This window comes from Engystomops pustulosus, chromosome 10 (assembly GCF_040894005.1).
Source record: "Engystomops pustulosus chromosome 10, aEngPut4.maternal, whole genome shotgun sequence".
In the NCBI taxonomy this organism is placed as follows: domain Eukaryota; kingdom Metazoa; phylum Chordata; class Amphibia; order Anura; family Leptodactylidae; genus Engystomops; species Engystomops pustulosus.
The window spans coordinates 91,466,424-91,492,264 of NC_092420.1; the positions used below are offsets into that span (position 1 = coordinate 91,466,424).

A 25,841-nucleotide genomic window follows, 5' to 3' on the forward strand; every position below is an offset into this window, starting at 1 on the left:
TATGTGCTGTGTATGGGATACATATGTGCTGTGTATGAGATACATATGTGCTGTGTATGAGATACATATGTGCTGTGTATGAGATACATATGTGGTGTGTATGGGATACATATGTGCTGTGTATGGAATACATATGTGCTGTGTATGGAATACATATGTGCTGTGTATGAGATACATATGTGCTGTGTATGGAATACATATGTGTTGTGTATGGGATACATATGTGGTGTGTATGGGATACATATGTGCTGTGTATGAGATACATATGTGCTGTGAATGGGATACATATGTGCTGTGTATGGGATATATATGTGTTGTGTATGGGACACATATGTGCTGTGTATGAGATACATATGTGTTGTGTATGGGATACATATGTGCTTTGTATGGGATACATATGTGCTGTGTATGGGATACATATATGCTGTGTATGGGATACATATGTGCTGTGTATGGGATACGTATGTGCTGTGTATGGGATACATATGTGCTGTATATGGGATACATACTGTATATGCTGTGTATGAGATACATATGTGTTGTGTATGGGATACATATGTGCTGTGTATGGGATACATATGTGTTGTGTATGGGATACATATGTGCTGTGTATGAAATACATATGTGTTGTGTATGGGATACATATGTGCTGTGTATGGGATACATATGTGCTGTGTATGGAATACATATGTGCTGTGTATGGAATACATATGTGCTGTATATGGGATACATACTGTATATGCTGTGTATGAGATACATATGTGTTGTGTATGGGATACATATGTGCTGTGTATGAAATACATATGTGTTGTGTATGGGATACATATGTGCTGTGTATGGGATACATATGTGCTGTGTATGGGATACATATGTGCTGTGTATGAGATACATATGTGTTGTGTATGGGATACATATGTGCTTTGTATGGGATACATATGTGCTGTGTATGGGTTACATATATGCTGTGTATGGGATACATATGTGTTGTGTATGGGATACATATGTGCTGTGTATGGAATACATATGTGCTGTGTATGGGATACATATGTGCTGTATATGGGATACATACTGTATATGCTGTGTATGAGATACATATGTGTTGTGTATGGGATACATATGTGCTGTGTATGAAATACATATGTGTTGTGTATGGGATACATATGTGCTGTGTATGGGATACATATGTGCTGTGTATGGGATACATATGTGCTGTGTATGGGATACATATGTGTTGCGTATGGGATACATATGTGCTGTGTATGGGATACATATGTGCTGTGTATGGGATACATATGTGTTGCGTATGGGATACATATGTGCTGTGTATGGGATACATATGTGCTGTGTATGGGATACATATGTGCTGTGAATGGGATACATATGTGCTGTGTATGAGATACATATGTGCCGTGTATGGGATACATATGTGCTGTGTATGGGATACATATGTGCTGTGTATGGGATACATATGTGCTGTTTATGGGATACATATGTGCTGTGTAAGGGATACATATGTGCTGTGTATGGGATACATATGTGCTGTGTATGGGATACATATGTGCTGTGTATGGGATACAAATGTGCTGTGTATGAGATACATATGTGTTGTGTATGGGATACATATGTGCTGTGTATGGGATACATATGTGCTGTGTATGGGATATATATGTGCTGTGTATGGGATACATATGTGCTGTGTATGGGATACATATGTGCTGTGTATGGGATATATATGTGCTGTGTATGGGATACATATGTGCTGTGTATGGGATACATATGTGCTGTGTATGGGATACATATATGCTGTGTATGGGATACATATATGCTGTGTATGGGATACATATGTGCTGTGTATGGGATACATATATGCTGTGTATGGGATACATATGTGCTGTGTATGGGATATATATGTGCTGTGTATGGGATACATATGTGCTGTGTATGAAATACATATGTGTTGTGTATGGGATACATATGTGCTGTGTATGGGATACATATGTGTTGTGTATGGGATACATATGTGCTGTGTATGGGATATATATGTGCTGTGTATGGGATACATATGTGCTGTGTATGAAATACATATGTGTTGTGTATGGGATACATATGTGCTGTGTATGGGATACATATGTGTTGTGTATGGGATATATATGTGCTGTGTATGGGATACATATGTGCTGTGTATGGGATACATATGTGCTGTGTATGGGATATATATGTGCTGTGTATGGGATACATATGTGCTGTGTATGGGATACATATGTGCTGTGTATGGGATATATATGTGCTGTGTATGGGATACATATGTGCTGTGTATGAAATACATATGTGTTGTGTATGGGATACATATGTGCTGTGTATGGGATACATATGTGCTGTGTATGGGATATATATGTGCTGTGTATGGGATACATATGTGCTGTGTATGGGATATATATGTGCTGTGAATGGGATATATATGTGCTGTGTATGGGATACATATGTGCTGTGTATGGGATACATATGTGCTGTGTATGGGATACATATTTGCTGTGTACGAGATACATATGTGTTGTGTATGGGATACATACGTGTAGTATACATACGTGTGGGATATGTAGGATTTGCGTTGCATTTTCCGCTATATGTGGCAGCCTCGGTCCTTGTGACGTAAATCTCACTTGTCAGAGTCTTTATTTTGCAAATTATTTCAATTGCACTTAGTTTGACGAATGTTCCCACCGTCCCGGCACTGAGCATCGTTAGCTCTTACAGATCACATACATCGTAGAATATGCAAATCTTTACGGTGATAAGGTTTGAGGATCCGTGTACAATATATTAAATATAATAATCAGAGGGGAGCCCCTAAAAACAAGTGCAGGAACCCGAATAATCCATCACCAGCCAGATGGTCTCGCTAGGACCTGCGGGCTGGAAGGCTCGCTAGGACTGTTAGGCTCCGCAGGCTGGAAGGCTCGCTAGGACTGTTAGGCTCCGCAGGCTGGAAGGCTCTCTAGGACTCTTAGTCACTGCGGGCTTGAAGGCTCGCTAGGACTCTTAGGCACTGCAGTCTGGAAGGCTCGCTAGGACTCTTAGGCTCCAAGGGCTGAAAGGCTCGCTAGGACTCTTAGGCTCCGCGGGCTGGAAGGCTCGCTAGGACTCTTAGGCTCCGCGGGCTGGAAGGCTCGCTAGGACTCTTAGGCTCTGCGGGCTGGAAGGCTCGCTAGGACTCTTAGGCTCCGCAGGCTGGAAGGCTCGCTAGTACTCTTAGGCACTGCGGGCTGGAAGGCTCGCTAGGACTCTTAGGTACTGCAGGCTGGAAGGCTCGCTAGTGGTAAAGGTGGGCAGTCCCTAGTGGTAAAGGTGGGCAGTCTCCAGTGGTAAAGGTGGGCAGTGTCCAGTGGTAAAGGTGGGCAGTCCCTAGTGGTAAAGGTGGGCAGTCTCCAGTGGTAAAGGTGGGCAGTGTCCAGTGGTAAAGGTGGGCAGTCTCCAGTGGTTATGGTGGGCAGTCTCCAGTGGTAAAGGTGAGCAGTCTCCAGTGGTAAAGGTGGGCAGTGTCCAGTGGTAAAGGTGGGCAGTCTCCAGTAGTAAAGGTGGGCAGTGTCCAGTGGTAAAGGTGGGCAGTCTCCAGTGGTTATCGTGGGCAGTCTCCAGTGGTAAAGGTGGGCAGTCTCCAGTGGTAAAGGTGGGCAGTCTCCAGTGGTAAAGGTGGGCAGTATCCAGTGGTTATGGTGGGCATTATCCAGTTCTCAGTATATTGGCTGTCATGTGCAGCTGGTCGATGGTGTGAAATCCTCATATTGATAACCAGCACTGCGTCCATCGCAGACCATTGCTCCTGCAGATTGTTCCAGCCCACCCCTCAGCCTCTGACATCTTTATCTGAGCTAATGGTTGATAATTGCCTACCAATGCTCCTGTCATCCTCAATCTTTTACTACACTCCACCTGCGTGTTCGGAAATCCTTTGCCGGATGGTGGGGGGACATCTAATTTCTGGACTCTAATGAATACATCGGGTCGGGCTGCACCGCGGTGTATGGAGAGGGGGACAGCGTCCTGCGTCATCCACCGCATAATCAGATGGAGGAATCCAGGCTGAAATGTCACCCCGGCCATTAACGCTGCGCACGTCCCAGCCTCTCCCCGACCTGTCAGGTGGATCAGCAGGTAAAGGCAATGTAAAAAGGTCACAGTGCGACATAATGTCATGTACAAGCGGACAAACCGCGGAGGACAAGAGGGATTTTTACAGAGCAGAGCTGTGGGAACAGGGGCGAACACACAAATCTCTCATTTTATGGTCATTGGTGTTCATAGAGCTCCATCACAAGAGACGCTCAGGATCATACAAGACCCCAGACACAGAGTCCTAAAAACATCCAACGCCTCTCGTATCTCCGTGTATGCGGCTACAATGGAGGATCCTGCACCGACCCCAAGAGGCACCAGGACGACATCACAGACTAGAAGGGACACGTCCACGTAAACGTGGCCTCAGGGTCAATTTCACAGTATGGGTAGACTTAGCGATCTCCTGAATCCAGAACTGGAGAAAAAAAAAGAAAATAGCGCCCACTGATGGGACCAGTAAAACAAATAGCGGGTTTACATCTGAATGTGAGACCTTCTAGGAAAATGTTACCATTGATCTGGGGGTTGGAGGCAGCAGTGACTGTACCTACAGCGCTGCACATTCCTCCACGCAGGACATACAAACAGCACAACCAACCGCACCGGCTCCGGGTCAGGAGGATCAACTCATCACATGCTGGCAGAGGACAGGGCACAGGAGAGGGCAGAGGAAGGTAAGCACTGCTGAGAGCCCAGGAGGAAGGCGAGTGCTGCAAAGATTGCAGAAGGAAGGTAAATGCTGCAGGGATCGCAGGAGGAAGGCGAGTGCTGCAGGGATCGCAGGAGGAAGGTAAATGCTGCAAGGATCGCAGGAGGAAGGTAAATGCTGCAGAGATCGCAGGAAGAAGGCAAGTGCTGCAGAGATTGCAGGAAGAAGGTAAATGCTGCAGGGATTGCAGGAGGAAGGTAAATGCTGCAGGGATCACAGGAGGAAGGTAAATGCTGCAGGGATTGCAGGAGGAAGGTAAATGCTGCAGAGATCACAGGAGGAAGGCAAGTGAGTGCTGCAGAGATTGCAGGAGGAAGGTAAATGCTGCAGGGATCGCAGGAGGAAGGCAGGTGCTGCAGGGATCGCAGGAGAAAGATAAATGCTGCAGAGATCGCAGGAGGAAGGCGAGTGCTGCAGAGATTGCAGGAGGAAGGCAAGTTCTGTTCTATGTGCATATTCCTGACCGTAAACCCATCAGTCTCCAGATAAATGATGCGCTGGATGAAACAATAGGTGTGGATACGTCTCATCCTCTTCATAGAGAGCATTTCCCCCGCTTTGTCTTTATTGTGCTTGAATGGGAGATTTCAGACACAAGAAGCCACATTTTCTGGACACTTCCACTTCAAAGTTTAGAACTTTCAGGGAAAGAGCTTTTGTATGTAAAGATGTCGGGAAAAAGTTTGACTAAAATGAGTCAAAGTCGCTGCTTTATCCCTATTGTCAGAGATGATTCCTTCCTTTAACCACATGATTTTCTCTGGAGCCAAATTGCAGAGTCTACAAATTGTCGCACTTTCCTGTGATTGCGCAGCGGCCAGACCAGGCTTTTCTGGCTAATCGCACCCGAGGCTCAACAAGAGCCTCAACGTGTCCCCGATGACGAATACTGAAGTGCGAATTCTATCATATCACAATGAAGTGACTGCAAAAAAACGAATATTAAGCATTGTCTGAAGAAATGGAAGTCAAGAGTTCACTGGCAAAAAAAAGTATCAACCTATTCAATCAGAGGAGAGCAGCGGTGCCATCACTGAGAATACAGCCTATCCATCACTAGAGAGCAGCGGTGCCATCACTGAGAATACAGCCTATCCATCACTAGAGAGCAGCGGTGCCATCACTGAGAATACAGCCTATCCATCACTAGAGAGCAGCGGTGCCATCACTGAGAATACAGCCTATCCATCACTAGAGAGCAGCGGTGCCATCACTGAGAATATAGCCTATCCATCACTAGAGAGCAGCGGTGCCATCACTGAGAATACAGCCTATCCATCACTAGAGAGCAGCGGTGCCATCACTAAGAACACAGCCTATCCATCACTAGAGAGCAGCAGTGACATCACTGAGAATACAGCCTATCCATCACTAGAGAGCAGCGGTGACATCAGTGAGAATACAGCCTATCCATCACTAGAGAGCAGCGGTGCCATCACTGAGAATACAGCCTATCCATCACTAGAGAGCAGCGGTGTCATCACTGAGAATACAGCCTACCCATCACTAGAGAGCAGCAGTGCCATCACTGAGAATACAGCCTATCCATCACTAGAGAGCAGCGGTGACATCACTGAGAATACAGCCTATCCATCACTAGAGAGCAGCGCTGACATCACTGAGAATACAGCCTATCCATCACTAGAGAGCAGCGGTGCCATCACTAAGAACACAGCCTATCCATCACTAGAGAGCAGCAGTGACATCACTGAGAATACAGCCTATCCATCACTAGAGAGCAGCGGTGACATCAGTGAGAATACAGCCTATCCATCACTAGAGAGCAGCAGTGCCATCACTGAGAATACAGCCTATCCATCACTAGAGAGCAGCGGTGTCATCACTGAGAATACAGCCTACCCATCACTAGAGAGCAGCAGTGCCATCACTGAGAATACAGCCTATCCATCACTAGAGAGCAGCGGTGACATCACTGAGAATACAGCCTATCCATCACTAGAGAGCAGCGCTGACATCACTGAGAATACAGCCTATCCATCACTAGAGAGCAGCGGTGCCATCACTGAGAATACAGCCTATCCATCACTAGAGAGCAGCGGTGCCATCACTGAGAATACAGCCTATCCATCACTAGAGAGCAGCGGTGCCATCACTGAGAATACAGCCTATCCATCACTAGAGAGCAGCGGTGCCATCACTGAGAATACAGCCCATCCATCACTAGAGAGCAGCGGTGCCATCACTGAGAATACAGCCTATCCATCACTAGAGAGCAGCGGTGCCATCACTGAGAATACAGCCTATCCATCACTAGAGAGCAGCGGTGCCATCACTGAGAATACAGCCTATCCATCACTAGAGAGCAGCGGTGCCATCACTGAGAATACAGCCTATCCATCACTAGAGAGCAGCGGTGCCATCACTGAGAATATAGCCTATCCATCACTAGAGAGCAGCGGTGCCATCACTGAGAATACAGCCTATCCATCACTAGAGAGCAGCGGTGCCATCACTAAGAACACAGCCTATCCATCACTAGAGAGCAGCAGTGACATCACTGAGAATACAGCCTATCCATCACTAGAGAGCAGCGGTGACATCAGTGAGAATACAGCCTATCCATCACTAGAGAGCAGCGGTGCCATCACTGAGAATACAGCCTATCCATCACTAGAGAGCAGCGGTGTCATCACTGAGAATACAGCCTACCCATCACTAGAGAGCAGCAGTGCCATCACTGAGAATACAGCCTATCCATCACTAGAGAGCAGGGGTGACATCACTGAGAATACAGCCTATCCATCACTAGAGAGCAGCGCTGACATCACTGAGAATACAGCCTATCCATCACTAGAGAGCAGCGGTGCCATCACTGAGAATACAGCCTATCCATCACTAGAGAGCAGCGGTGCCATCACTGAGAATACAGCCTATCCATCACTAGAGAGCAGCGGTGATATCACTGAGAATACAGCCTATCCATCACTAGAGAGCAGCAGTGCCATCACTGAGAATACAGCCTATCCATCACTAGAGAGCAGTGGTGCCATCACTGAGAATACAGTCTATCCATCTCTAGAGAGCAGCGGTGACATCACTGAGAATACAGCCTATCCATCACTAGAGAGCAGCGGTGCCATCACTGAGAATACAGCCTATCCATCACTAGAGAGCAGCGGTGCCATCACTGAGAATACAGCCTATCCATCACTAGAGAGCAGCGGTGACATCACTGAGAATACAGCCTATCCATCACTAGAGAGCAGCGGTGACATCACTGAGAATACAGCCTATCCATCACTAAGGAGCAGCGGTGCCATCACTGAGAATACAGTCTATCCATCACTAGAGAGCAGCTGTGCCATCACTGAGAATACAGCCTATCCATCACTAGAGAGCAGCGGTGCCATCACTGAGAATACAGCCTATCCATCACTAAGGAGCAGCGGTGACATCACTGAGAATACAGCCTGTCCATCACTAGAGAGCAGCGGTGCCATCACTGAGAATACAGCCTATCCATCACTAGAGAGCAGCGGTGCCATCACTGAGAATACAGCCTATCCATCACTAGAGAGCAGCGGTGCCATCACTGAGAACACAGCCTATCCATCACTAGAGAGCAGCTGTGCCATCACTGAGAATACAGCCTATCCATCACTAGAGAGCAGAGACATTACTGAGAATACAGCCTATCCATCACTAGAGAGCAGCGGTGCCATCACTGAGAACACAGCCTATCCATCACTAGAGAGCAGCTGTGCCATCACTGAGAATACAGCCTATCCATCACTAGAGAGCAGAGACATTACTGAGAATACAGCCTATCCATTACTAGAGACCAGCGGTGCCATCACTGAGAACACAGCCTATCCATCACTAGAGAGCAGCTGTGCCATCACTGAGAATACAGCCTATCCATCACTAGAGAGCAGAGACATTACTGAGAATACAGCCTATCCATCACTAGAGAGCAGCGGTGCCATCACTGAGAACACAGCCTATCCATCACTAGAGAGCAGCTGTGCCATCACTGAGAATACAGCCTATCCATCACTAGAGAGCAGAGACATTACTGAGAATACAGCCTATCCATCACTAGAGACCAGCGGCGCCCTCATAGATTATGCAGATTTACTGATAAACTATTCCATAATCCAGTAATCTGAATACTCTCAAGCTAAATATTCACTGTTAAAATTCTCTCACATATAAAACTGTTCTGAATCTCTTAAAGCAAATTAATTCCATGTTATCTCGGGGGCCCCTCGCGGAGACAAATATTTCACAAGCTGGTTAAACAGAGCCACGCCGTAACCCGAATCCAATCCAACAGCACAAGCAGAATACTGCATCCCAATAATCAGCTCAAATCCTGAGATAATCCTACAGGGCAGAGGAACAGCCGCCCCGCCTGAGAATCAACATGTCCTAATCGTCCGTCTATGGGAATTATCAGGACGTAACGTCACAGCGAAATCCACCTTATGTCAACAAGGGAGAACAGGATAACAAGGAGGGATTACTGCCGCGCTGTCCCCGCATTGTACTCCACTTCTCACGGAGGATTCAGGGGAAATTATTCAGTTATCAGCAAAAATGGCTCCAAGTATTAAAAGGTCCGTGTTGTCACTATCGCTCCATCAGGAGGCCATGACTGTGTGAATGCTCTCCTAATATCTGCACCACCCTCCTGTCCGGAGAGATCTCTCCACCTTCTGTGATCTCTCTACTGAAGGAGATTGGGAAAACTGTTGCAACTTTTAAAAAAAGTTACATTTACTTCTGCTCATCTACCCACAAGTGGAGCGAGTGATGTAACAATGTGTTACAGAACATTTCCCAGAACTTCCAACGTTCTGATACCAGAATTATAGTCTATGGACCTGCCCACAGACCACCCACCCAACATCCGAAACTGCTCCAGGTCACCCTTGAAATCCATAATAAACAAGGGACATTACTCATAGATCCGGGCTCCGGGACTGTCGGAATCTTCTAATATTTGTTATCCATTGTCTCCTTCCTTCTAAAATCTACTTTCATAATTATGCTAATGAGCCAGAAGGGCTCCCCCTCCTTTCTCAGCACTTCCCCCTCCCTCTGCCAGATTTAATCTAACACAGTGGGGCACATTTACTTACCCGGCCCATTCGCGATCCAGCGGCGCGTTCTCTGCACAGGATTCGGGTCCGGCCGGGATTTAAGATGGTAGTTCCTCCGCCGTCCACCAGGTGGCGCTGCAGCGCCGAAAATAATCTTAACGCCCCGGAATGCACCATCCCATAGAAGGTGAAGGTGAGCGCTCCCCAAGCGACACATTTTCGGTTTTTAAATGCGGCGGTTTTTCCGAATACGTCGGGTTTTCGTTCGGCCACGCCCCCCCCATTTCTGTCGCGCGCATGCCGGCCCCGATGCGCCACAATCCGATCGCGTGCGCCAAAAACCCGGGGCAATTCATGTACAAGCGGCGCAAATCGGAAATATTCAGGTAACACGTCGGGAAAACGCGAATCGGGCCCTTAGTAAATGACCCCCAGTGGGAGTGAGAAGTGTTCCTGCACAGTGTAACAGTCTGTGAATCTGCAGCATGGAGGTGCTCTGGTTAAACCCCCCCCCCCCCCCCCAGAGCCCTTCTGGCTCATAAGCTTATTATAAAAGTTAATTTTAGAAGGAAGGAGGCCCTGGATAATAAATATAAGAAAATACCGCAGTCCCGGTGCCTCCATTTATGGGTACTATCCCTGGTTTATCAGGATGGTTTGGGATGGTAGACTGATATTTGTCCGAATACACGGCAGATTTTAGAGAGTATAGCAGAGCGTGATAGATCCTGCACTCGGTGCTAGAGTTTGGGTTTGGGTTCATGGTTACATGGGCTGCACCAGAAGTTCTCAGAACAGGTTTCTGTCTCGTCTTGTAGCTTCGCTCTTACTCTGTTCATAATCTTTCACTCTGGACGTCCAGAAGTTTACAAATTTGAAGCTTCTCCAACTTCCGGCTTCAGACGTCAATTGTGGAACTAAATTTAGCTTATGAGAAAGGCGCAGGCAACCTGCACTTAGGTCCATGAAGATGTGGCTGTGAGCAAAATTTCTAAATGCTTCAAGCTTCCTCTGTCTGGAGCCGTATTGGAGAGAGGATATGGTGCAGACCAGGGCAATGGAACAAGAATGAGAGTCACTTAGGAGCGCAGTCATGCTGGCCACACTGCGCTTCTGACTTCCTTCAGCATCTTTAAATAATTCAGCTCTACAAGGGACATGACACTACAGGGGCCCACTCTATCCCCAGGATGGTTTAACATATGAATCCTCCTTGTCACACTCCTGACCATCAGATGATGCTCCAAGCAACCCCTTTAATGCCATAGACCACTAGCAGCGTACTAACTACCGTTCAGTACCCTAGATGGCCACTAGGGAAATCTTCTGTATGCCAAAGACAAGGTTCCCTCAATCAGGACCCCTCTTTACTGGCCAGGATGGAGAGGACAACCCAGTATTGTCCTTGGTTCTGTCAGTGGTGGCCCATACATTGCCAGTGCACAGGGGCCCTCAGTTGTCAGGACAGGTATCCTCCAGGACACGTGGGGTGCGGGATGGCATGCGGGGTCAAGCATTTTGCTTCACTTATTTTACTTTAGCAGATAAATAATCCTCCAAGCCGCAGCAGTCACTTCCTAAAGCCAGAAATGGTTGAAGGGAACGTTTACAACAATCACAAGGAAACAACTGTGCGGAGACGTAATGGGCTTGTGGTCACCGCGACAGATACAGTGACAGGTCACCCGGGAGAACCGACGGATCTTTCTGATTCTCTATTATAAAACTTCTTCCCTTCCCAGGATCCAACAAAGAGAGAAAGACAGAACAATCCACCTGTTATTTCCCGCAAGTCACGTCTCCATCTAATTAACGAGCCGGCAAGTGACGCGCCAGAGCTCCCCAGCGTTTCTGGATGCAGATGGCCATTATACATTCAGAAGATAAAATACTGTAGTAGGAGGCATCATCCCAGTAATATATCAGGATGACATGGTCCAACCAGAATACAGCCTATCCATCACTAGAGAGCAGCGGTGGCATCACTGAGAATACAGCCTATCCATCACTAGAGAGCAGCGGTGACATCACTGAGAATACAGCCTATCCCTCACTAGAGAGCAACGGTGACATCACTGAGAATACAGCCTATCCATCACTAGAGAGCACCAGCGACATCACTGAGAATACAGCCTATCCCTCACTAGAGAGCAACGGTGACATCACTGAGAATACAGCCTATCCATCACTAGAGAGCAGCGGTGCCATCACTGAGAATACAGCCTATCCATCACTAGAGAGCAGCGGTGACATCACTGAGAATACAGCCTATCCATCACTAGAGAGCAGCGGTGACATCACTGAGAATACAGCCTATCCATCACTAGAGAGCAGCGGTGCCATCACTGAGAATACAGCCTATCCATCACTAGAGAGCAACGGTGCCATCACTGAGAATACAGCCTATCCAACACTAGAGAGCAGCGGTGCCATCACTGAGAATACAGCCTATCCATCACTAGAGAGCAGCGGTGCCATCACTGAGAATACAGCCTATCCATCACTAGAGAGCAGCGGTGACATCACTGAGAATACAGCCTATCCCTCACTAGAGACCAGCGGTGACATCACTGAGAATACAGCCTATCCCTCACTAGAGACCAGCGGTGACATCACTGAGAATACAGCCTATCCATCACTAGAGAGCAGCGGTGCCATCACTAAGAATACAGCTTATCCATCACTAGAGAGCAGCGGTGCCATCACTGAGAATACAGCCTATCCATCACTAGAGAGCAGCAGTGTCATCACTGAGAATACAGCCTATCCATCACTAGAGAGCAGCGGTGCCATCACTGAGAATACAGCCTATCCTATTCCTCGGATACGGCTGCACAGAGCTGGATCCTGCCTCCTCATTATTCCCATAGACTCTTCAGTCTTGGGTCCTCTCCCGCCTCGCACTGAAGAGCCACTTGTCTCCTGCCCGGTCCCGGCTATGCTGTTGGATTACTCGGTCCAAGCGGGTGTTTTAATTCATGTGAAACACAAAACAATACAAAGGAGGGACGCGGCGGAGATGCCTAATAATGAGGCACAATAATTATATAATACAGACTATTACAAGCAGCGGCTCCTCCAATCCCGAGAACAAAGACCTCGATGTGCGGAGACGGCACTAGGAAAACAATTCAATAATATACTGGAAGGTAAGCGGCCAATGTTACATGGTGTGTCACAAGAGACCCCCAGCCACAGGGAGGCACAAATCTACTGCCCCAAAGCCCCCAGACCCTTAATCCCATTTGTAATCTCCATCCCATAAAGTGCATACAGAGACAGTCATAGACATATTGTACATCGTACCACGAGATCTCCAGCACATTGCAGACTCTAACACCCATCTCCAGACCTAAAAATGTCTTAAAATAGGGATCAATGAGCCCTTCTACATAGCAGAGCAGACATAAGGATCCACAGTTCCTTCATCAACTTGATTTTTGGGTTTCCAGATTGAATTATGGATCAGAACCATGTAAGCAAGTAAGAGAGAGAGAGCGGTGAAGTAACTTACTGTCTGCGTTGGTGTTGATGGCGGAGCAGAGGAGCAGTGCCAGGACGATGAGCTGGGTCTGGGGGGAGTAAGGCACCATATTTACAAGCGGTCTCCTCTCCAGGCCTGGTGTAAGGTGGTTAATACATCCGGCGTTATGGTCTCAGGCGCTCTCCTGCACAGAACACAACAGATGGGTTAGTATCAGATGCAACACGGAGACATTGATCAAGTGAAATCATATAAGCAGCGCCCCCTAGGATACACATAATAGAAAACTTTCTGTTCTCTAGTGGGAAGCAATATGGCTGCTAGTAATGCTCACCCAGCTTTCCCAGCGTCCTCAAGATGCTTCATTTTTTTAAAGTCACTATCAAACCAATTCTCTCCTGTGAATCCCCCGCACCAGCACATCCTGCAGCAGTACACCCCACATGCCCTGCAGCAGCACATCCTGCAGCAGCAAACTGGGCAACCACACATCCTGCAGCAGCAAACTGGGCAACCACACATCCTGCAGCAGCACATCGGGCAATCACACATCCTGCAGCAGCACATTGGGCAACCACACACCCTGCAGCAGCACACCCTGCAGCAGCACATCCTGCAGCAGCAAACCGGGAAACCACACATCCTGCAGCAGCACATCGGGCAACCACACATCCTGCAGCAGCAAACCGGGCAACCACACATCCTGCAGCAGCACACCGGGCAACCACACATCCTGCAGCAGCACACCGGGCAACCACACATCCTGCAGCAGCACACTGGGCAACCACACATCCTGCAGCAGCACACTAGGCAACCACACATCCTGCAGCAGCACACTAGGCAACCACACATCCTGCAGCAGCACACTGGGCAACCACACATCCTGCAGCAGCACACCGGACAACCACACATCCTGCAGCAGCACACCGGGCAACCACACATCCTGCAGCAGCACACTGGGCAACCACACATCCTGCAGCAGCACACTCTGAAGCAGCACACTGGACAACTATACACCCTGCAGCGGCACACCCTGCACTAGAACACCCCACATGCCCTGCACCAGCACAACCTGCAACCACACAAACACCCGCACCCCCTGCACAGTGGATGCCCTGATCTGCAGAGCTCTGTATCTCTGGGGTCCCTGATAAGAAGGACTGTGGTCTCTGCAGGACATGGCCAGATCCTGGCATCCACTGTGCAGGGGGTGCGGATGCAGAGGACTTGCAGGATTCCTTATATAATGGTTTAGAGCGGTCACTGTGCACCTCTGACCTCTTATCAGGCTGAGGGCCCGGGACCCCTGGATTAAGAGCTCCAGTTATTTGCTTCCCTTGTAGGCAGTTTGGGCCCAATAAAGTTGTGACTGAGGCCTCCCCTAACACACAGCGTCTATTCCTACATCTTTCCAATCCCTAAACTTTTCCTGAACTACATTCAATACAAAATCATAAGTTGAGCCTAGGATAAAGCACAAGGACAGCGCCTCCCGCCCTCCCGCCCCCAGAATCCGCGGCTGAGCAGATGTCGCCCCATCATCTCCACTCCAAGATTTCCTGGGGAGCAACAGAAGGAAGACATTACTAATGGAGGAGCTGCCTCTATTATTCATGTACTAAGACTGATCACTTTCATATGAACTCATTCCCCGCAACTACATCCAATCCGTCCTGGCACCGCAGCCACCACCGGGAGCGGACACCAAGCTACGAGCAGGGATGGAAGCGCTTGGTATTGTACATACACAACATTTATAGGATTAGCTGCTAACACGGCGCAAATGCTGAGCTGCCGGGACTGTCAATACCCACCGGGCAGGAAATATGTCAGCATGGAGAGACAGCAGCATGCACACAGCCATATCTTACATACAGGAAAGTGTGACCTCATAGACCAGTGGAGAGATGTGTAATCAGACCTGACACTGTTGTGCTCTGTGCTCTCTGCAGCCAGTGATATGTATTGTCCTTGCAGAGTAATCAGACCTTTGTGTATGTTGTTAGTAGCAGCAGGACTGCGATATATGGATTTATAGCTTCTCCTAGTGCCCTGGTGGCATGTCCTCACACTGCTGTGCTCTGTGCTCTCTAAAGCCAGTGTTTTGAATTGTCCCTGGAGAGATGTGTAATCAGACCTCACACTGCTGTGCTCTGTGCTCTCTGCAGCCAGTGTTATGTATTGTCCCTGCAGACATGTGTAATCAAAACTTGGTGTCATCACACTGCTGTGCTCTGAGCCCTTTGCAGCCAGTGTTATGTACAGTCAATGTAAAGTTGTGTAAGCAGACCGCCGTGCATAGTGTTAGTAGCAGCAGGGCTGTGATATATTGATTTCTATTCCATGATTGGAGCTTCTTTAAAATGCACTGGGGCATGTCCTGGAGGGTACCCCTGACTAGTTAAGGAAGGTGCCCTGGGACTGGAGGCTGGGGTGGTTTCCGTGTAATTAACTTTATACTGGGCTGTTGGCACTTTAATGTTATGGGGGGCGGGCTTGTTTTGGGGCTACCATCCCTCCCCTCTGGCTACCTCACCACGTCCCCCCGCCTAGTTTACATGGGGTTTTATAAGCCCCTGTTCCCTTCTCACCTACCTCTTGGCTGAGTCGGCTCCCTCCCTGTGTTGTTTTATGTTAATTTATGTAGTTTTTTTCTTGTTTGTCTCAGCTGACGGAAAGTGAAAGATGTGATGGAGACGGCTCGGCTGGCCGACTTGCCAGCTGGGAGTCCAGCTGGCATACAGCAGCCGAGCACGAGGAGACCAATAAAAACATTAAGCGCCTTAAGCCTTTGGCATTGTTTGTATGGAGATAATAAAGCTGTGACCTTTTTACACCCAGCAAGAGTTGTGATCTGTTTTACTCATAAGTTGGTTTAGAAGGGGTTTATCTCGGCATGAAGGTGCCCATGTGTTTTCCTTAAAGGTACGGGTAGTTCATGCCTTCAGTCTCACACTGCTGTGCTCTGTGCTCTGAGCATAGCTTTACTCTTGAGATTACCAGTAATAATTACAAGTACTGTAAGGAATAAAATGCTGGGATCATTATCCCATGGATCATCCACATAATACTGCGCTACGACACCAGAGACAATGATTACCAAATGATATGTAGTCTGCAGCTAATACTTTCTTATGAAGCTGAAACAATACTGTATTGTCTGATTACACCCATACATAAGGTGCTCTCTGGGGTCCTGAGCTAGGGGAGATCTCTAGGTATACTACAACTCCCATCATGCTTTCACTGTGCCCGATATAGCAGAGCCCTTAGTGTCGCAGCTCCTGACGTCATCTCTAATCTGATCACCAGCCTCTTTCTGGCCAAAACCGACACTAAATTATTATTATTATTAGAGCGATTCTTTGTATCGACACCAGAAGACGACTTTATAGACTTCATCGGTCCAAAATGTTATTCTTATTACATAATAGACAGCGGCGGCCAAGACTTGCGCTCACCCTGGGACTCCCCTCCAGGATTTTATAGGTTGTGATTTCCTGGAGACCAGTGGATTTTGTGCGATACGTTTTTTTATTTTAACAGAAGCCAAAAAATCTGCAAAGAGCAAAACGGTCCAAACTGGAAAAGTCTCGTCACTCCGGCGTCTCAGTGAGGTCATTACATAAAGAAACCTGAAAGATTCAGTAGATCCGCAGGTAACGGAATGCAAAATATAGGGAATCCACAACACAACTAACCCCAAGAAGGGCACTGCACCCCCATATGTAGCCTGGAAAGAGGGGGCAAGAAGGATTCCCATTAACTATGAGCCAGGAATCTGGAATGGGGACTATACACAGCCCCATACCGGACCATATAGGGACCAGAACACTAAGGCGCTGTTCACATCTGGATTTGTGACAGAAAACGCAATGCTCTGCAGGATCTGCCGCCTGAAAGGCTATTTAAAGTAATCTGATTTTTTTCTAGCATATTTCTTGATTTAATGTGTTCATCCATATTGATGCTGGAGGGGAATACTGCACAGATCCAGCCTCCTCCCTCTAGGAGGGTCCAGGACAGAATCAGTCTCCTTCTCCCTCTGGCAGCTGGCTATTCCCTTCTGGCGACTTCTGAAACCAAGTGGTCCCTAGACAGAATCAGTCTCCTCAGCAATACTGCACTACACTGCAGAGGCTCTGCTTCTATCCTGACAAGCAGGGCAAGAAGCAATTGGCTGCCCTGAAGTGAAGAGAGGATCACTATGTAGAGACCTGGCTGTGTGTCCACCAGCACAGAGCTCAGGAGATGGATGTGCACACTACTATACATTGTGAACACCAGGTGGCGCCGTACTGGGTAAGGAAATGAACACCAGGGGGCACCATTTATTGAAATGTCAGAACTCTTCATAAAATTGTATTTACCAGCATATAGATCGTGAATCTGTAGCCAACTCTATGTTATCTGTAAGTTCCAGTAGTTATGGATGAGGGGAAATCCTCTCCCTCTGATGGGGATTTAGAAATAGTAACATATCCCCTTAGATGTTACCTGGGAGGATCCAGACGGGACATGTAATGTGGAGCCATTTCTGCTCCATCAAGATACTGAGGATGTGCCCTTAATGATCTGAGGACAGTCCCGGGGAAGTCTATGGGGCCCGGGCATCCATCAGGCAGCTGTGCACTCAGCAGATCAGCAACCACAGGTAACAGCAAAGTGCAGCATTACATTACTTCCTCCCACGGATGGAGAGCTGGCTGTGGTCTGGACTGGAGACATCCCGGAGCCGGCTGCCCAGGAACACCCTCACACATTGGCACATATCCCAGCACTGTGCCACGCTGCCCGCATCGCTGCAGACACAGGGAATGTGCACCAGTTCTACTGAAGTAAGCAAAGAGAAGAAGTATCCCTGAGATGAAATGGCTGATAACAGAGAACAGCAGCTCTCCTGTCTCCTGTGTGCCATTAATATGGAGCAGGTTGTGGGCTCAGCATCAGGAGATGTAGGCGCCAGAAAAATCAATAACTGTAATATGGCAGAACATGGGGCGCAGACATCTCCGTGCTCCTGTGTTGGGGTCAGAGTGAGGTCTTCAGATCGCTGTCACGGCGCGGCCGGATAACGTCGTGGAGCGTCTGCCTCCTCCAGGAAGAATAAAACCCTTGAAATTCAGAATTCCAAGAAATAACATAAGACGGATCAATAGTGTGAGGATTAAAGTCGCACCGGATGCAGGAAGTCACACTCCTGGAGGGGAGGGGGGTCCCCAGTGATACTGGGGGGAATGGGGGTCCAGTGATGTGATATTGGGGAGAATAGGGGGCCTGGTGATGTGATGCTGAAAGAACGAGTGGGGGGGTCTATGGATGTGATACTGGAGGGAGCGAGGGGATCCGGTGATGTCATAATGGAGGAAGTGGTGGGGGCCCGGTAATGTGATATTGGGGACAATGGGGGGCCTGGTGATGTGATGGTGAAAGGGCGGGGGGGGGGGATGGAGTCCTCTAATATAATACTGGAGGAAGGGTGGGTCCTGTAATGTGATTTTGGCTTGGGGGGGTCCCCCAGTATCCGCCGCCAGCGAGCTGTTTTTACAATCCTTTCACGCGCGGCGCTCCACCATCTGCACACCTGGTGTCATTAGAATCTGATTCAACACAAACACTTTGTAGCACTTAGGAGGGAAAGCAACTGTAATTTCGCCTGCTGCCAAAAAATAAATTGCAAAAACAAACTCCCCCCGTTTACATTGTTTTTCCTCTTCTGCCATTTTTGTTGATCTTCACACTGGGTTTTTAAAGACAAGCAGAACAGAAAGCGTCTCCTCCGAGAACAAGTCAATTCTGCCATGAAGAAGTATGGAGAGAATTGTGGAGGGACCCACCCTGCGAGGATGGGAACCTGGGGAAGAGGTAAGTGCCCCTCACATACATGTAACACATTCCTCTGCAGCCGGAAATAGTACCTGCTGCTCAGACAAACAGGTAAGGATGCCCACAGACACAGACAGGCGAGCGTGCACACAGACAGACGAGCGTGCACACAGACAGACGAGCGTGCACACAGACAGACGAGCGCGCACACAGACAGACGAGCGCGCACACAGACAGGCGAGCGTGCACACAGACAGACGAGCGTGCACACAGACAGGCGGGCGTGCACACAGACAGGCGGGCGTGCACACAGACAGACGAGCGTGCACACAGACAGGCGGGCGTGCACACAGACAGGCGGGCGTGCACACAGACAGGCGAGCGTGCACACAGACAGGCGAGCGTGCACACAGACAGGCGAGCGTGCACACAGACAGGGGAGCGTGCACACAGACAGGGGAGCGTGCACACAGACAGGGGAGCGTGCACACAGACACAGACAGACAACGTGCACACAGACAGACGAGCATGCACACAGACAGACGAGCGTGCACACAGACAGACGAGCGTGCACACAGACAGACGAGCGTGCACACAGACAGACGAGCGTGCACACAGACAGACGAGCGTGCACACAGACAGACGAGCGTGCACACAGACAGACGAGCGTGCACACAGACAGACGAGCGTGCACACAGACAGACGAGCGTGCACACAGACAGACGAGCGTGCACACAGACAGACGAGCGTGCACACAGACAGACGAGCGTGCACACAGACAGACGAGCGTGCACACAGACAGACGAGCGTGCACACAGACAGACGAGCGTGCACACAGACAGACGAGCGTGCACACAGACAGGCGAGCGTGCACACAGACAGACGAGCGTGCACACAGACAGACGAGCGTGCACACATACAGACGAGCGTGCACACATACAGACGAGCGTGCACACAGACAGACGAGCGTGCACACAGACAGACAAGCGTGCACACAGACAGACAAGCGTGCACACAGACAGACAAGCGTGCACACAGACAGACAAGCGTGCACACAGACAGACAAGCGTGCACACAGACAGACGAGCACACCAACAGGTTCATTCAGACAGATGTGCACAACCCCAAAGTTATATGCAGGTGCACACACACAGACATGTACATGCATGCACCGGATTCACACAATCCCACAGATTCATACACATATGCAACCTAAGACACATACACTAATATGTGTACACTTATACACACATATATACACTTATATACACTTATATGAACACTTATTACACACACATATGTACATTCTCTCGTCTCCTTCATTCCTGACAGAATAATATTCGTTTTCTGCTGTCATCCTTATACACACATACACACACTGATATAAACACACTTATACACACACACATATGCACACTTATATACACACACACATATATACACACACACATATATACACACACATACATACACTCTCTCGACCTCCTTCATTCTTGACAGAATAATATTCCTGTTTTCCGCTCATTTGGAGGAGACAAGAAGGAGCTGTCATCCTTGACCTTTTCTCCTGCGTTCTCACCGAGCAGCCGCTGAACAGAACAGAATAAACCTGCGGAGAAGCGGGGCCCCACCAGCCCCACCATGAATACACCACATTACAGCAGTATTCATTCTAGTCTATGGAAAAGGTTTATCCACACAAGTCTTAAAGGACTGTGCCCCCCAGAAACCCCATGGACCCCCAATAATCATAAGAATGGGGGCTCCCCTTATGAATGGAGCAGCAGGTCGAGCATGTACCCTGCTGTGCCAGATATTGACTCCTAACTTTAGGGGCAATCGAGAAACACAGGTCAAAACTGTACATTGCAACAACCCCTCAGCTGTGAAAAGGTTTGGGTCATTACATGTTTCCAGGAAGCAGAAATCTCTAGACCCCCAAAACACTAAATAACTGCAAAAACCGGAGCAATATCAACAGAAAGGGGTAGGGGGGGGGATCTGGAGAGGAGTATGCTCCCCCTTCTGCTTTATCAGGACGTGCAGACCCCAGGAAGGGGATGAACACCTTAAATCCAGCTCAGCGATGGAGCGAGAGGGGCAGGGAGGGGGCTTATACTTCCAGGCGCTCAGAATGAGCACAACTGAGGTTTAAGCACAAAAAAATCCTCTGGAAATACAACAAAGGCGGCCTGGCAGCGAGCGGAGCACAATCCCAGAGCTGGATTACTGAGGCATCCAATTGGGCAGAGCCTGGCACCGCTAATACAAGGCAGCGGCTTAAGCTTTGCTTGTTACGGCGCGGTGCAGCTTCCGTTACAGACGCTTCACTTTCTCACACGGTTTCTATTAATGACAGCGCGCCCTGACCCCAGCAGATACAGCGGCTGCTCCTGTAAACTGTCAGCTCTGCGGCCCAGGAGATGCCCAGCGGTAATCCTGCCCTACGACTGGTGCCACATATTATTACCATGTGCAAATCGCTGGCCCAGGTCAACAATGTACAAGAGGATGGCAGCCATGTAACCGTGACCGGGGAGGTCCTCGGCGCCTCACACCTCAGCTGTGTGCATGATTCAGGTCATGGGAGTAACTATCCCTACACAAGGAACCGATGCCAGGAGAATACTGGGAAACCATCAGCAGCTGTGACCATACAGACAGCAACCAGTCTGGAGAGTGTGTAATCAGACCTCACACTGCTGTGCCCTGTGCTCTCTGCAGCCAGTGTTATGTATTGTCCCTGGAGAGATGTGTAATCATACCTCACACTGCTGTGTTCTGTGCTCTCTGCAGCCAGTGTTATGTATTGTCCCTGGAGAGATGTGTAATCAGACCTCACACTGTTGTGCTCTGTGCTCTCTGCAGCCAGTGTTATGTATTGTCCCTGCAGAGATGTGTAATCAGACCTCACACTGCTGTGCTCTGTGCTTTCTGCAGCCAGTGTTATGTATTGTAACTGGAGAGATGTGTAATCAGACCTCACACTGTTGTGCTCTGTGCTCTCTGCAGCCAGTGTTATGTATTGTCCCTGGAGAGATGTGTAATCAGACCTCACACTGCTGTGCTCTGTGCTCTCTGCAGCCAGTGTTATGTATTGTCCCTGGAGAGATGTATAATCAGACCTCACACTGCTGTGCTCTGTGCTCTCTGCAGCCAGTGTTATGTATTGTCCCTGGAGAGATGTGTAATCAGACCTCACACTGCTGTGCTCTGTGCTCTCTGCAGCCAGTGTTATGTACTGTCCCTGGAGAGATGTGTAATCAGACCTCACACTGCTGTGCTCTGTGCTCTCTGCAGCCAGTGTTATGTATTGTCCCTGGAGAGATGTGTAATCAGACCTCACACTGCTGTGCTCTGTGCTCTTTGCAGGCAGTGTTATGTATTGTCCCTGGAGAGATGTGTAATCAGACCTCACACTGCTGTGCTCTGTGCTCTCTGCAGCCAGTGTTATGTATTGTCCCTGGAGAGATGTGTAATCAGACCTCACACTGCTGTGCTCTTTGCAGGCAGTGTTATGTATATGGATTTATATTCCAGGATTGCAGTTTCTCCATGTGCACTGGGATAGTACATAACACTGACTGACAGTCTCATGGCCCCACCTGCTGACAGGTTCCCTTGGAAGCCGCTCCTCTTACATTATAGTGTGGGAGACATGTGCAGCAGATGGAGAACAATCCTGCGGCCGCTCGCTCTGATGAATGTCACATTGTCACAGAGGTTGCTGCCCCCGCAGAGGAAGCTGGTGGGATTCCCAGGGCTGGCGGCTACCACCATGGAGGGACTGGTGGTCCAGTGCACGCTCCAGTGAGATTTATTTGCCCGCTGGTTAAAAATCTGCTGCTGCTCCCATGAATCAGCGCAGCTGCAGAGCTTCATGGGAAGGAATATGCTGCCAGAAAAAACCCTGATGGCAAAAAATGTCAAAATCAGCAAAGCGACAAGTCATATGTGTGTCTGCAGCAAGGTCACGACTGGAGGAGCCTCAACAGTGCGGCTCCTGAGAACAGAAGAGGGGGTCATAGAGACCCCTGCTGCACCCTCATAGGAGGTCCTAACCCCAGGATGCAGGGATCCCCCCATAACAGCTGCTGGACTGAGGAGCCCCTGTAATCACCATCACAATGTGCCTCCTGAGAATAGAAGAGGGAGTCACAGAGATCCCTACTGCACCCACATAGGAGGTCCTAACCCCAGGATGCAAGGATCCCCCCATAACAGCTACCGGATTGACAAGCTCCAGCATCACCATCACAATGTGGCTCCTGAGAATAGAAGAGGGAGTGACAGAGACCCCTACTGCACCCTCATAGGAGGTCCTAACCCCAGGATGCAGGGATCCCCCCATAAAAGCTGTCAGACTGAGGAGCCCCTGTTATCACCATCACAATGTGGCTCCTGAGAACAGAAGAGGGAGTGACAGAGACCCCTACTGCACCCTCATAGGAGGTCCTAACCCCAGGATGCAAGGATCCCCCCATAACAGCTACCGGATTGACGACTCCCAGCATCACCATCACAATGTGGCTCCTTGCGTTTGCTCATTTTCCCGCTTCCCACACATCAGCGTCAGGAGCTGACGGCCTCATATATCCCCCCTGACAGGGGCCATTGTCTCCGGATAATCGGAGTCATTCACCTGTCAGTGGTATTAATGTTCTGGCTGCGCGGCGCACAACGCGTCCCCTCCCGCTTGCCGGTTATTAGGACTTATAAATAGGTCAAGTGATTCAGTCTTTTCCTGCATCCAACATAGAGACGGCCGTGAGCTTAATAAAATGGTCAGAAGAAGACGACGCAATTACCACATCAGCCATGAAAACGTGCTCATGTGCGAAGATGCGTGGCCGCCGGCGCTCAGGCCCCCCCTGCCCTGGATATAGAGAGGTCTGCAGGGTATATACAAGCAGCTGATGCTATATAGACATTAGTGCGGGTCATGTGACACAAAGTAACATTCTGATTGCGGAATATTCTGCGATAATGTTGCACATCACAAGTTACAATGTAAACAATGGCGGATTCTTAGAGGCGACACATCTGTAACTTCATGGTGGTCCAAGCCACAGCATCTAATAGGTGGCCAACACTCGAGCCTTGCCTAGTGAGCCCGTTATTGCTTCCTTTTATCAGCCACTACAGGCATGAGAAAGGATGATAATAGGTTGGGAGAATGTGAGGTATGGAAGGAATGTGATGTGTATGATGAGTATTCGGACCCGCACCAGTCTGTGGGTGGTTGTTATAGAGCAGTGGCACCCGGACCTGGAGCTTCCATCACGATGAGAGTTGTAGTTCTGCAAATCTGAAGAGTGCAGGGGTCAGATTAGTGTTACATATATGAGGAGATGGAGGAGTTGTAGGGTCCTGCCAATGCTCCGCCATATAGTGCACCCAGATTCCTGGAGTCTGGGAGTCGCAGAAAAACCAATAATCAATCAATAATCCAAACTGGAAAACAGGAATAAATGCAAGTAATGGACAGAGGAGAGATGGACGCGGAGATGGAGAAGACGGGCGACCTCATGAAACAGAACGGGATAAGAGGTCACATGGTCCGGAGATGGCGGAAAATCCTGCTCTGTATAGTTCATATACATCATCATCATCAATGTATCTCTGAGTATCTCTGTATATTCACACAGAACCTTCCGTCAGAGCAGCGCTCTCAGGGTCTGTACAGAAAGCAGAATACAGTGAGCACAGAGCAGCGCTCCCATGGTCTGTACAGAAAGCAGAATACAGTGAGCACAGAGCAGCGCTCCCAGGGTCTGTACAGAAAGCAGAATACAGTGAGCACAGAGCAGCGCTCCCAGGGTCTGTACAGAAAGCAGAATACAGTGAGCACAGAGCAGCGCTCCCAGGGTCTGTACAGAAAGCAGAATACAGTGAGCACAGAGCAGCGCTCCCAGGGTCTGTACAGAAAGCAGAATACAGTGAGCACAGAGCAGCGCTCCCAGGGTCTGTACAGAAAGCAGAATACAGTGAGCACAGAGCAGCGCTCCCAGGGTCTGTACAGAAAGCAGAATACAGTGAGCACAGAGCAGCGCTCCCAGGGTCTGTACAGAAAGCAGAATACAGTGAGCACAGAGCAGCGCTCCCAGGGTCTGTACAGAAAGCAGAATACAGTGAGCACAGAGCAGCGCTCCCAGGGTCTTTAGAGAAAGCAGAATACAGTGAGCACAGAGCAGCGCTCCCAGGGTCTGTACAGAAAGCAGAATACAGTGAGCACAGAGCAGCGCTCCCAGGGTCTGTACAGAAAGCAGAATACAGTGAGCACAGAGCAGCGCTCCCAGGGTCTGTACAGAAAGCAGAATACAGTGAGCACAGAGCAGCGCTCCCAGGGTCTGTACAAAAAGCAAAATGCCAAGATCTCTGATGAGAAACCTACAAGAAAGCGAACGAGAAGGAGAGATGGAAGAAAGCAGAGAAGTCTCCTCCCCAGAAAAAGTGCTGACATGAGCAGAACAAGAGAAAGTGAGAAGTTCTGAAATAAAGGCCGGACCTCGCACATAATCACCGCTACATTGCATCTGACGTCTTCCAGATAACTCAGGATTTTAGACTCAGTTCACATTTGCATCATGATGTTAATCTGCTGATACTGAGGGCGAGTCTGTGCACCCCAAACTATGAG

The 25,841-nt window shown here is 48.9% G+C and overlaps 1 protein-coding gene across 13 annotated transcripts in view; it reads right to left on the minus strand.

Annotated features, from left to right (window-relative positions):
• Positions 1-25,841, minus strand: part of PTPRF (protein tyrosine phosphatase receptor type F) — a 697,698-nt gene that overhangs the window by 135,413 nt on the left and 536,444 nt on the right. For all 13 annotated transcript variants that reach the window (XM_072128566.1, XM_072128569.1, XM_072128565.1 and 10 more), the window contains one exon: positions 13,406-13,559. In XM_072128566.1, coding sequence (XP_071984667.1) covers positions 13,406-13,484 — 79 coding nt within the window. In that variant the 5' untranslated portion in view covers positions 13,485-13,559. The remainder of the gene's footprint in view (positions 1-13,405; positions 13,560-25,841) is intronic.